Source organism: Dipodomys ordii, unplaced genomic scaffold, assembly GCF_000151885.1.
Source record: "Dipodomys ordii isolate 6190 unplaced genomic scaffold, Dord_2.0 Scaffold7, whole genome shotgun sequence".
Classification (NCBI taxonomy): Eukaryota; Metazoa; Chordata; class Mammalia; order Rodentia; family Heteromyidae; genus Dipodomys; species Dipodomys ordii.
The window spans coordinates 3653067-3664333 of record NW_012267223.1 but is presented as its reverse complement, the minus strand read 5'-3'; the positions used below and the strand labels follow the sequence as shown (position 1 = coordinate 3664333).

The window sequence follows — 11267 nt, the reverse complement described above, 5'->3', positions numbered from 1 at the left end:
GGAGGAGGAGGAGGGGGAGGAGGGGGAGGAAAGCTACTCACAGTCTCCAGCCCCCCTTCCTCCCCTCATGACCCCACCTACCTGCTCTGCCTTGAGCCGGCCCTGGACCCACTGGTATTCCATGCTGGTGATGGGGTGCAGGAGGCAGCTGCTGGGGAACTCCAGGCTCTGGTAGAGGCGGCTGTAGGCCAGCCATTGCCTATAGGGGGCAGGAAACCATCCGCGTCCCTCCCAGGCCGGGCACCCCTGCTCTAAAGCGCCTATGGATCCCATCAACAGACAGGCTAAAACTAGAGGCTGAAGGCGACGTGCGTGGATGCTTTTCAAATCCCACATCTGTTAAGATGGGCTATTTGTGATGGTTACATTTCCAGATTTCAGGCTTAGCATTGGTGGCTCACGCCTATACCTTAGCTACTCAGGAGGCTGAGATCTGATGATTATAGTTCAAAGCTGGCCTGGGCAGAAAAGTCCAAGAGATTCTTATCTCCAATTCAGCACCTTAAAAAGTCAGAAATGAAGCTATGGCTGTACTTCTTTTCCCCTCCTTTTGTTAGTTGTAGGGCTTGGATTCCAGGCGCTATCCCTCAGCTCTTCAGCTCAAGGTGAGCACTCTACCACTTGAGCCACAGTGCCACTTCTGGTTTTCTGGTAGTTAACTGGAGATAATAATCTCATGGACTTTCCTGCCCAGGCTGGCTTTGAACTGAGATCCTCAGATCTCAGCCTTCTGGGTAGCTAGGATAATAGGCATGAGCCACTGGCTGCCCAGCTCCTTTCCCAGAGTTCAAATCCCAAGACGAATCAAAAATAAAAAAAAGAGTCTTTGGGATTTTTCTGCCCATGCTGACTTGGAACTGTGATCCTCATATTTCAGTCTCCTCGATAGCCAGGGTTACAGGCGTGAGCCACCAGTGTCAGGCTAAGTCTCCATAGTTTTTTAAATTGACAACAGGTTCAAACTGAAAATGCACAGTTTGGGCCAGAGCATTTTCCTAGCTTTTTTTGGGGGGGTGGGTCAGTCTTGGGGCTTGAACCCAGGGCTGCGCACTGTGCCCGCACTGCCTTTGCTCAAGGCTAGCACTCTACCTCTTGGGGTGCTCTACCACTTGAGTCACGGCACCACTTTCAGCTTTTTCTGATTATTTTATTGGAGATCAGAGTCTCATGGACTTTCCTGCCCAGGCTGGCTTTGAACCGTGATCCTCAGATCTCAGCCTCCTGAGTAGCTAGGATGACAGGCGTGACTCGCCGGCACTAGTCTTCCCTTGGTTTCTTACTGGGCTGCCAGCTGTCCAGAGGTTCTACAGGGGTGTGTACTCACGCCATGGACTGGTGAAAGTCAGATATGTCCTTCTGTGTGGCATGGAGGAAGAGGATGGTGGCGGCTTGGGGACTGAGTGACGCATCCCAGGAGGTACTGCCCTCCTGAAGAGAACAGCAGAGAGCTATCAGGAGCTGACAGGTGACCCCTTGTGCCCGGTCCTGGGCGGGCAGTACCTGGTGCTGGGTGACCTCATGGGACACGAGCTGCTGCAGAAGGTGGAGGTGCACGGTGTAGCTGGGCTGGGAGCGGCTGGCCACAGTGGCTCTCTGTAATGGGACCGGTGTAGCTAACAGCTGAGATTTTAGGTAGCAGCCGCCAGGCTGCCCCACCCGGCCAGGGCACTGAGGCCATGGGACACAGCTCCTGGCTCAGACCCCGGACCCACCTTCTTGTGAATCAGCTGGAACTGGAGATGGCATTGGCCCCGGTCCGGGTAGGTCTCCGTGCAGGGCTCCAGGGGGTACCACTGGTCCTCTTTGCAGTGCAGGTCCTGGCAGGTGGAGGACCCCCGATGAGCACCAGGACTTCTCATGGAGTTAGAGATGGGACAGGAAAGGCCAGGGGGGGGGTGTCCAGTGCCCAGGCTCAGTTAGGTGCAGACCAGGAGCTTCTCCCCAGAACCCTCCACACTCCCCTCCCTGCAACTCTTATTTTCCCCATCAGTTGTGGGCCTGGGCGCTGTCCCTCAGCTCTTTCAGCTCAGGGGGCATGCTCTACCACTTGAGCCACACTTTCCAGTTTTCTGAGTGGTTTATTGGAGATCAGAGTCTCTCGGACTTTCCTGCCCAGGCTGGCTTTGAACCATGATCCTCAGATCTCAGCCTCCTGAGGAGCTAGGATGACAGGTGTGAGCCACCAGCGCCTGACATTCCCTATACCTCTTTCCAGGCCCCTCTCTCCCCCCACCCCCATCTCACCTGCAGCCTCAGAACCACGTTGCCCAGAAAGTCATCCTGGCCTTTGTCCTTCCGAGCCTCCTTGAAGATCCTGTGTTAGGCAGCGTCCACGCAGGGGTGAGGAACCTGTCCCCCTCCCTCTCCACCTGCGTCCCTCGCAGCCGCAGCACCCACCTCCGGAGTCCGTGCAGATCTGTGAGCTCCCCAAGCTTCTGTCTGACAGATTCCACCGTGTCCAGGTCCCTGGTGGGCCAGAGGTTTGAGCGAGAGACAGAGAGAGTACATGAGCTCTTTAGGAAGTCAACCCTGCTGCCCTTACCTCTCCTCCCTTCTCCTTCCTACCACCCCCCCCCAGAGGGCATGTCACCCACCACATGTCCAGGTGAAAACTCGCATTGGCTATGTCATTAAACTCCCTGTAGGGACAAAAGAGCATGGTTGAGGTACACCCCCCACACCAGACCCCAGCTCAGAGCCAGTATCTCCAATATTGCCCATCATGGAGTCTCTCCCTTCCTTCCTTCCTTCCTTCCTTCCTTCCTTCCTTCCTTCCTTCCTTCCTTTCCTTCCTTCCTCCCTCCCTCCCTCCCTTCTTCCCTCCCTCCCTTCCTTCCTTTTTATTTTACTTTTTTGTGCTAGTCCTGGGACTTGAACTCAGGGCCTAGCTTGTTACTTGAGCCACAGCACCACTTGAGCCACAGCACCACTTCCATCTTTTTCTTAGTAGTTTATTGGAGGAAAGAGTCTCACAGACTTTCACACCCAGGCTGACTTGGAACTACGATCCTAAAATCTCAGGCCTCTGAGTGCTGGCACCCAGCGGCGCTTCTTTCTGCGAAGTGCCTGGTCCTTGCCCAACCACACACCTCCCTCCTTCAGGGGAAGACGTTCGGCTCTCCTCATTACCACTATGTGTGGCATGCATGCACGGGTGAATGTAGGTACAGTCAAGGTCTAGCTACATCCTCCTGCTTCTGTCTGGGAGGACAGGCGTGTACCACAGCACCAGGCACACACACATGCAGCATTTATGTCAGGGTTCTTTCTGTCTACCTTCGACTGCTCAGGGCTAAGCCAGGAAGACTGTTGGCTTCACTGCTGTCGTGGACTGAGGAAGCTCAGCCTGAGGGACGGGGAGACCTTTGGGGCGGGGTCACGTACAGGATGAATGTCTCCTCCCACACGGGGTTGAGGGTCTGGTTGATGACCCGGGTGTGGTGGGTCTGCTCCTCGGGGATGGTGTGTCTCACCACGGCCTTCTGCCGACGCCGAGCCGCGGGGCTGCCCCCGGGCATGCCCGTGCTCTGCTCGATGCCCAGCAGACAGTAGGGGTCACTGAATCCTGGGAGAAGGGACACCAGGGCGTTGGCCGGGCTCCCTGGAGAGAACCTCCTCAGCCCTTTGGGCTAAACCTACACAGGGCCCCCGTCTAGCCCAGACGCCAAAAGTGCGGGGCCTGCCCTGGGGATGCTTGGGAAAGGAAAGCTCCTGCCAAGAGTTCGGGGCTAGTCTGTGATGAGAGAGGAAGAAGAAGGGAGAAGATTCTCAGGGACACCCCCTACTTACCACTGACATCCTTGCCCAGAATGCCTTTGGCCTGCTTCACCGTTGCCTTCAGACAAAATATTGGCTTCTGGAGGGACGGGAGGGGGCTGCTGAGTCCCTGGGTGGGGGGTTTGGGGGGGAGCACAGCCTGCTCTTTCTTTAGGTGCCCAGGTTACCTCAAGCTCCTGGACACGCTGCAGGATCTGCTCGTGCTCCTCCGGGGGTACCTGGAAGGCCTAGGGAGGAGGCCGTGAGGGGGAGGCAGGGATGTGGAGGCTGCAGACCCAAGGGGGGTGGCCAGGCTGGGAAGGGTGGGCTCTAGAGTCCAGGTAGGGACAGCATGGCGCATGGGGCGGGGACTGGCTCACCTCCTGCAGGTACCGAAGCAGCTCGGAGGCCTGGATCACGTGGTTGGGCTCAGGATGACCCACGCGGTGCAGGACAGTGTAGAGTGCTTCCTCATACAGCAGGTCCCGCTGAGACACAGTGGGGACCCCACGGGACCCTCGTGACCCCCCTCCCCTCAGCCATCCCTAGTACCGATACCTCACGCCACCCCCACGCAGGGACAGGAAGTGGCGTTCGCAGGGGAAGAGGCTGAGACTCTGAAGTCCTCCCTGGGCTGGGGCTGAGGGACGTTCCCAGAGGGTCCCGGAGGATGCAGGGCTGCGACCTCCTCTCCCCGTGCCCCCTCCTCTTACCTCCTCACGCGAGAAGTGGTGCGATGGAGGCTTGATCTGGAGAGCAAGATGGAAAGGCCAGGTTTCCTGGCGACCTCTCCCTGGCCAGGCAAGGTCTAGGCCTAGGGCGGCAGAGCCCCGCACCCCAGCTTCCGGGCCCACCAGCGCCCCATACCTGTTCCCATGGCAGGTCTCCTGGGAGACTGGCCCCTGGCCTGCCTTGCTGGTCCCCTGGCCTGTTACTGCTGAGGTCCATGGATGCTCAGCTGGCCCAGCCACGGGCCTGTGCCACCTCCCCCCTTCCCCGCCACCCCACCTTCCTGCCCCAGAGGAAACAGCAAAGCTTATCAGCCTGCTCCTCACCCCAGCAGCGGAAATGAGGCCCAGCGCTGAGATGATGGGGCTGGAGGGGGATGCTGGGTAGGCCTAGGGTGGCTCAGGGGTCCCCAGTACCCCAGTGCTGGTAGCAAGACTACTGCCTTGGGACAGGATCAGGTCTGCTAAAGAAAGGAGGCTAGACAGACTCAGGTCCCAGACCTGAGAAACCCTTGGTAGTCCAAAGAAATGGTAGATGCAGCTCTGCTAACCCAGCATGCTGTCCAGGACCAATGGGGGCAGGGGTGGGACAGGTCGGTAGAGGCAGACAGCCAGGAAGGGTCCCATACACCTATACACCAAAGCCTTAGGGCAGGCGCTAGGCAGCCCCCAGCACCAGCTCCTCTCCCCCCGCCGCCCCCCCCCCAGGGTCCCTCCTACCTCCTGTGCTGCCTGGGCCCGGGCATCGGGGAGATCTCGAGCTCCTCTGCGTCTTATCTTGATGGCCCGACGCAACCGCTGGGGGTCAGAAAGGCGTGTCGCCATGGTGCTCAGCTCTGCCCTTCCCTCTGCTGCCCCACAGCCGCTGGGTGAAGACAGCAAAGCCACAGGATGATGCAAAGAGCCCCGGGGCTGCCTGTGTGCCAGGGGAGGGTGGAGGGCGGGCAGCGGGGGAATGGGGTACCGTGTCACTGTCTTGGAGGGGTTGGCTGTCTCCCAGGCAACCTGTATCTTTCTCCAGCTGGCATTCCTATAGGGTCTTCCCCAGGGCCTGCCCTGTGGGCAGCCCAGCCCCACCCCACCTCCCACAGAGGCCCTGGAGAGGGTCCAGGGCTCACTGCAAAGGGCCACAGGACCAGGCCACACAGCCAAGCCAGGCAGTGCCCTACCCAAAGCTGACGGGCCTTCCCGGACTAAACGTCAGATGTGGGCAGGGGTGGGGCAGGCTGTGGGGTGGGGCTCCGCAGGCATTTCTCCAGCAGGCAGCCAATGGCGCAAACTGTTCCACCCCACAGGTGACATTCCATGCAGGTGACAGGTCAAGCTGTGTAAAGAGGGGCCAGCTTGTCTCTCGCAAAACTCCACAGCCCCTGGGGCAGGGCCAGCGGGAGGGGGAGGCTCCCATGAGTCTCTTCACAGGGCCGCTGTAGGCCCCAAGGGAAAAGGAAACTTTAGCACTGGGGTTCCAAAGCTCCTGGTCCAGTTGGGGACAGGGCCCAGGCTTGGCCCAAAGGCTTTGGCTTTTCCCCCCATTCTCTTCCCAGCAGGTACACAAGGCCGCTCAAGGGCGCACAATTCCCCTTCCCTTCCCCTGCTCATCTTGGCAACATCTAAGCGCTAAGGCCCGGGGCAGGCGGGGCTGCCAACCAAGGCCGTTGACAAAAGCAGCGGCGCCTTTCCTGAGCACCTGTCACTCATGGCTCTGTCCTTCCCTGTCCCTTTATGTCTTATCCATCTACTCTTAGACATAGGCCCACCATGGTCCTGGGACCGTGCTTGTAGGTGAGAACACTGAAGCAGACAATCAGATTTATCCTTCACAAGTCCCGGCAGGCTTCAGCCTCCTTCCTCCAGTGCCTGGCCTGAGCCTGGACCTGGGCAGCCAGTAGGAGCTGCATGCAGGAGACATAGGCTCTGTTTCCAGGCAGGCACTGGGTGGCACCAGATGTTGGGGGCTTTAATAGCTGCTGACTAAACAGGCTGTTAAGAACCAGGGTCTTGCTGGTGCCGGAGGCTCACGCCTGTAATCCTAGCTACTCAGGAGGCTGAGATCTGAGGATCATGGTTCAAAGTCAGCCTGGGCAGGAAAGTCCTTGAGACTCATCTCCAATTCACCACCAGAAAACCAAAGTGGTGCTGTAATCCTAACTACTCAAGAGGCTAAGATCTGAAGATCATGGTTTGAAGATAGCCTGGAGAAAGTCCAGAGATGTTTAAAGTAGGAAGTAGAGCTGAGTCAAATAATAGAGCACCATCCTTGAGCAAAAAGCTAAGGAACACACCCAGGTCCTGAGTTCAAGCCTCAGTACCGACACCAGTGGAAGTGTGGATCAAGTGGTAGAGTGACAACTATGAGTGAAAAACAAAACAAAAAAAAGTGAGGCAGGTAGAGTGACAACTTTTGAGTGAAAAACAAAAAGTGAGCTGGGCGCTGGTGGCTCTTGCCTGTAATCCTAGCTACTCAGAAGGCTGAGATTGAGGATCACGGTTCAAAGCCAGCCTGGGCAGGAAAGTCTGTGAGACTCTTATCTCCAATAAACTACTAGAAAACCAGAAGTGGCGCTGTAGCTCAAGGGGTAGAGGGCTCTCCTTGAGGTGAAGAGCTGAGGGACAGCGCCCAGGCCCAGAGTTCAAGCCCTATGACCGACAAAAAGAAAAAAAAAAAGTGAGCTTATGAAGCCTTTTGTTTAAGTCCAGGTACCAGTGAATGCATGCATGTGCCGTGTACATGCACACACGCGCGCACACACACACACACACACTCTCTCTCTCTCTCTCTCCCCCCTCCCCCAAGGAAAAAGAGAAATGCAGGAGAAAGAAAAAGGAAGGGAGGGAGGGAGGAAGGAAGGGAGGGGGGTCTCTCACCTGGAGAGAAGAGGAACCCTGTGTCCCCCCTCCCACAGTCAGCCAGTCCTTCTGGAAAGACTGACCCTGGTCACCACACAGAGCCAGAAAGGGTCCAGTTGCTTCAGTTTTACTATTTCACAGTTTTAGCAAACAAATCCAAGGTGCAAACAGGGTTTATTTCACATTAATATATTAACTGGATTTTGTCAAATAAATAGGGAATTCTCTTTAAATAACCATCTCCTCATTTTGTGGCCAGTCCAGGAACAAGTCTTAATGCATCCAGGGGGCGTGAAGCTTTGAGGGGTGGCAGCAGATTCTGGGGACACAAGGGTTGCAGCCCTTGTTCACAGCCCACCCTGCAGCCTCTGCCTGGCATAGTGGGCCAGACATGCGCTGAACAACTCCCACCAGGAAGCCCCTTAGAGTGGGAGAAGACTGAAGGGGGGAACAGATTAGACTTTCTAAGGGGGAGGGGGCGCAAAAGGGTTTCCTCCCTGAAACCAAGGCCTTGCCTCCAGTCCCGTCACACAGCAGCTCATGGTAACGCTCCCAAACCCACACAGGAGGCAAGGCGGCCGGGCCTGGCTGGATGGAATGTGGCCTAACAGCTGGGGGGGATGGGGCACCCTGCCTTCCAGGGCCAGGCGCCCAGCAGGGGACGGAATGGGAGAGCCTGGCAGGCCTGGCGGGAAGACATGGCTGCCCTGCCCTGCCGGCTCACAGGGTTGTGTGTAGTCTGGTGGCCAGACCCAGGGGCTGGACTGTGGTGGAGGAGGTGGTCAGAGAGTCCCTCCGTGGGAAGGCGCTAGTGGAGCTGTTATCAGAGAGAAAGAGGAACCAGAGGGACAGCCGTGCTCCCGGGAGCCCCAGAGATGGCGAGAGGGAAGCAGCACTGTGGGCTGGGCTAGCCTGGGAAACTGGGGTGCCTCTCTAGAGGTCAAGGGGCCACGCCCTTCCCACATTGCTCATTCCAGGTAACTGTTTATGATCAGATGGGGAAGGATGGCCCTGTAGGCCTCCCCTCCCCCACCCCCCAAGAAGAGAGGCAGGGAGGCAGGCGGGCTCTACTGCGTCTTCTTGTCTTCTGGGGGGTAATAAGGTGGGGGTGGAGGCTGGCTCTGAGAAGGAAAAGAGAGAGAACATTAGAGGGTTCACTTCAAGCTAGGGTCTCCCCCCGCCCCCCGGCAGCAGGGCCCAGGCCGTGGGCCTACCCCACTCACCGTGGGCATGTAGACGTTGTGTGGATTGCCTGGGTTGTAATAGGCGCTGGCAGCTGCTTCTGCAGCCTTGGCCTCCGCTGTGAGAGCAAACACAGGGCAGGCATTGGTGACAATCCCTCCAGTCCTCTGCCTAAGCTCTGTAAAATCCCGGCCCCAGGGCCCAGGACAGCTGGTGCCAGTGACCCAGACCAAAGCTGCAGTGAGTTTCCGGAGCACCTGTCACAGGCTGCCCACTTTACGTGTCTTACTGAGCTACTCAGACGCAGCCCACCAGGTGGTCCTGTGGCCATCTGTTTGTAGAGAATAATGCAGGGAGACCTTCCTAGTCACACGGCTAGCTAAGGCTCTTCACCCACTTCCTGGTCCCCGGGGGGGAAGTCCTGCATCATTTGTGGCTCTCAGTAGTCTGGCCATTTTGAGATTTTCTAGGAGATCTTGGGGAGTGGAGGGCTGGTCCCAAAAAACTGCTACAGCCCAGGGGCCTTACCTGCTGGAGTGGAAGGGACATCAGGGCCGCTGACCGGAGGCTCCATGGGCCCGGGATAGGGTGGAGGCGGGGGCTGCACATAGCCCATGGCTCCACCCATCATGGGAGGTCCTGGGTAGAACTCTGCACAGCAAGAAATGTCAGGGACCCAGTGAGCAGCCAGGCCCTCGGGGTTCCCCAAGAAGGCTGTTCCCAGAGCTGCCTGCCAGCTCCTCAGGGCGCCCTCTGAGCCTCTCCAATGTCTGTTAGTGCTAAAGCAGGTGAGGGAACTAGCGTCCCCTCTCTACCCTCTAGCCTGGGGGAGCCGTTAGTGGATGGGTGGGGTGGGCAGCAAAGGACACACTCACCAGGTGGGGGCGGTGGATAGGGGTAGCCAGGAGGGCAGGGGTACATTCCATTGGCGACTGGTGGGGGAAAGACATAGGCCCCGCTGGGCATGTAAGGGTACCCATAGGCTCCATTGGGGGCTTCACCTCTGGAAGCTATAAGTACAAGGGGAGAGAGACATGAGTGGCGCCGGCCTCAGGGACCGCTGGGTCCCTGGACTGGGCTAGCAGGCATACCCTAGCTCCATCCCGCCGCCCACCCCACATGGGACTGCCTTAATCAGGACGCCGCGAGAGGAGAGGTCAGAGCCATGGAAGTCAAGGACAGGGGGAGGCATTCGAGATGGGGTAAAGGATGGAACCCAGCGCTCGGGAATTTTAGATGGTTGCTTAGAGGCACTTTAATGGTTGGGTTGCTTGTTTTAAAATGCACAAGCATGAGCAGCTCTGTCAGAATGACATCTGCCTGCTCCAGGCGGGAGAAGCGCAGGCTTTGGGTTCAGAACACACGGGATGGTAATTATAGGCTTCCTTCCCCCATCTCTAGCCCGGGTCAGCCCTGGTCAGCTGAGCGCAGATACTTATCTGTTGGTGCTTACAAAACAACAACAACAAAAAAAAAAAGTTCAAACAAAAAGCCACATGCTGGCTGTGTCATCCTTCCCCTCAATCTTAGAGCCTGGCTACCTTGAGAGGCCACCTGCAGCATCCGTTGTCCAAACTCAATGGCGCCCCCTGCTGTGAAGGTCAATTTGTAGGAAGCGGAGCCTTCCCAGCCACCTGAGAAAGGGACAGGACAGGTGAATGGACAGGCCAGATCCCCAGCCCCACAGACATGACTTCAGGCCCTGAGCCAGTGCGCACATGTGTGTATACCATCACTGGTGCTTGGGCTTGAGCTCAGGGCATTGTGTTCTTGCTATGCTTTTTTTGTGTGCAAGGCTAGCACTCTACCACTTGAGCCACAGCTCTATTTCTGACTTTTTGCTGGTGAATTGGAGATTAAGAGTTTTATGGACTTTGCTGCCCAGGCTGGCTTTGAATCATGATCCTCAAATCTCAGCCTCCTGAGTAGCTAGGATTACAGACACGAGCCACTAGCACCTAGCTACAACAAGCACTTTTATTTGGTTTTCTACTCTGTTCACTCTCTGGAAAGATGATCTGAGTGGCTAACTTTAACCCAGCATTCCCCAGCTACCAGTATTAGGCAAATGCACATGCATTCCTCCGAAGTTAACCCAGAGCTGGGAAAGGGACCTGGCTAGGATGGTGAAGGGCCTGGGGGTGGATCCCCGAGGTGGCAGTCAGAGCTGCCCACGGCCCCTCCGTGGGGGGCCATTTGTGCCCGAGCTCCCTCGCTACCTACCTCCTGCTTCGGCCTTCACCATTCCCTTGATGTAGTTTGCACCAAATACAGGCTGCTTGATCTCACAGTCCTTCATCAGATAGAATGGCATCATGAAGGACTGCATGGCATCCTTCCCCTTGGACAGAAAGATGATCTGCAGGGAGAGAGGCCAAGGGCCATCAGTGCCAGAACTGCCGCTGGCTCTGGCTCATCCCCGACCCGCTTCCTGCAGATGACAAGTCTACTCCCAACTGCCAGCCCTGCAGCCCCAGGGCGTTCTGCACCAGACCTTCAGAGGAAGCACTATACAGGAAAAGGCCCCAAGAGTGGCCTAGAGAGGCCAGACAGTTCACAAGGGCAAGTGAGCAGGCAGGACGGCTGTCATTGAAGGAGCAGAGGTAGTGGCAGAAAGTAGCCCTGATGTGAAGAGGTCTATGACACAAGGGACACACAGGCAGAGGCAGGGGCAGGACAGAGGCAAGGCAGGGCAGGGCAGGGCAGGGCAAGGCAGGGCAGAGGCAGGGCAGGGCAGGGCAGGGCAGGGCAAGG

At 57.4% G+C, this 11267-nt stretch overlaps 2 protein-coding genes across 2 annotated transcripts in view; both read right to left on the bottom strand.

Moving 5' to 3' along the window:
* Unc13d (unc-13 homolog D (C. elegans)) overlaps window positions 1-5669 on the bottom strand; it is a 14505-nt gene extending 8836 nt beyond the window's left edge. Inside the window, exons 1-14 of the mRNA XM_013038100.1 lie at window positions 5654-5669; window positions 5205-5349; window positions 4470-4505; window positions 4137-4244; window positions 3945-4004; window positions 3790-3856; window positions 3385-3565; window positions 2595-2639; window positions 2398-2466; window positions 2245-2314; window positions 1713-1817; window positions 1501-1593; window positions 1325-1428; window positions 82-199 (exon numbers count right to left, since the gene is read on the bottom strand). Of these exons, the coding sequence (XP_012893554.1) occupies window positions 82-199; window positions 1325-1428; window positions 1501-1593; window positions 1713-1817; window positions 2245-2314; window positions 2398-2466; window positions 2595-2639; window positions 3385-3565; window positions 3790-3856; window positions 3945-4004; window positions 4137-4244; window positions 4470-4505; window positions 5205-5309 (1161 nt within the window). The 5' untranslated portion in view covers window positions 5310-5349; window positions 5654-5669. The remainder of the gene's footprint in view (window positions 1-81; window positions 200-1324; window positions 1429-1500; window positions 1594-1712; window positions 1818-2244; window positions 2315-2397; window positions 2467-2594; window positions 2640-3384; window positions 3566-3789; window positions 3857-3944; window positions 4005-4136; window positions 4245-4469; window positions 4506-5204; window positions 5350-5653) is intronic.
* Window positions 5670-7442: 1773 nt separating this feature from the next.
* The window catches only part of Wbp2 (WW domain binding protein 2), an 8551-nt gene continuing 4726 nt past the window's right edge, over window positions 7443-11267 (bottom strand). The window contains exons 2-8 of the mRNA XM_013036471.1: window positions 11008-11150; window positions 10737-10925; window positions 10055-10147; window positions 9389-9523; window positions 9042-9164; window positions 8555-8631; window positions 7443-8452 (exon numbers count right to left, since the gene is read on the bottom strand). Of these exons, the coding sequence (XP_012891925.1) occupies window positions 8399-8452; window positions 8555-8631; window positions 9042-9164; window positions 9389-9523; window positions 10055-10147; window positions 10737-10925; window positions 11008-11150 (814 nt within the window). The 3' untranslated portion in view covers window positions 7443-8398. The remainder of the gene's footprint in view (window positions 8453-8554; window positions 8632-9041; window positions 9165-9388; window positions 9524-10054; window positions 10148-10736; window positions 10926-11007; window positions 11151-11267) is intronic.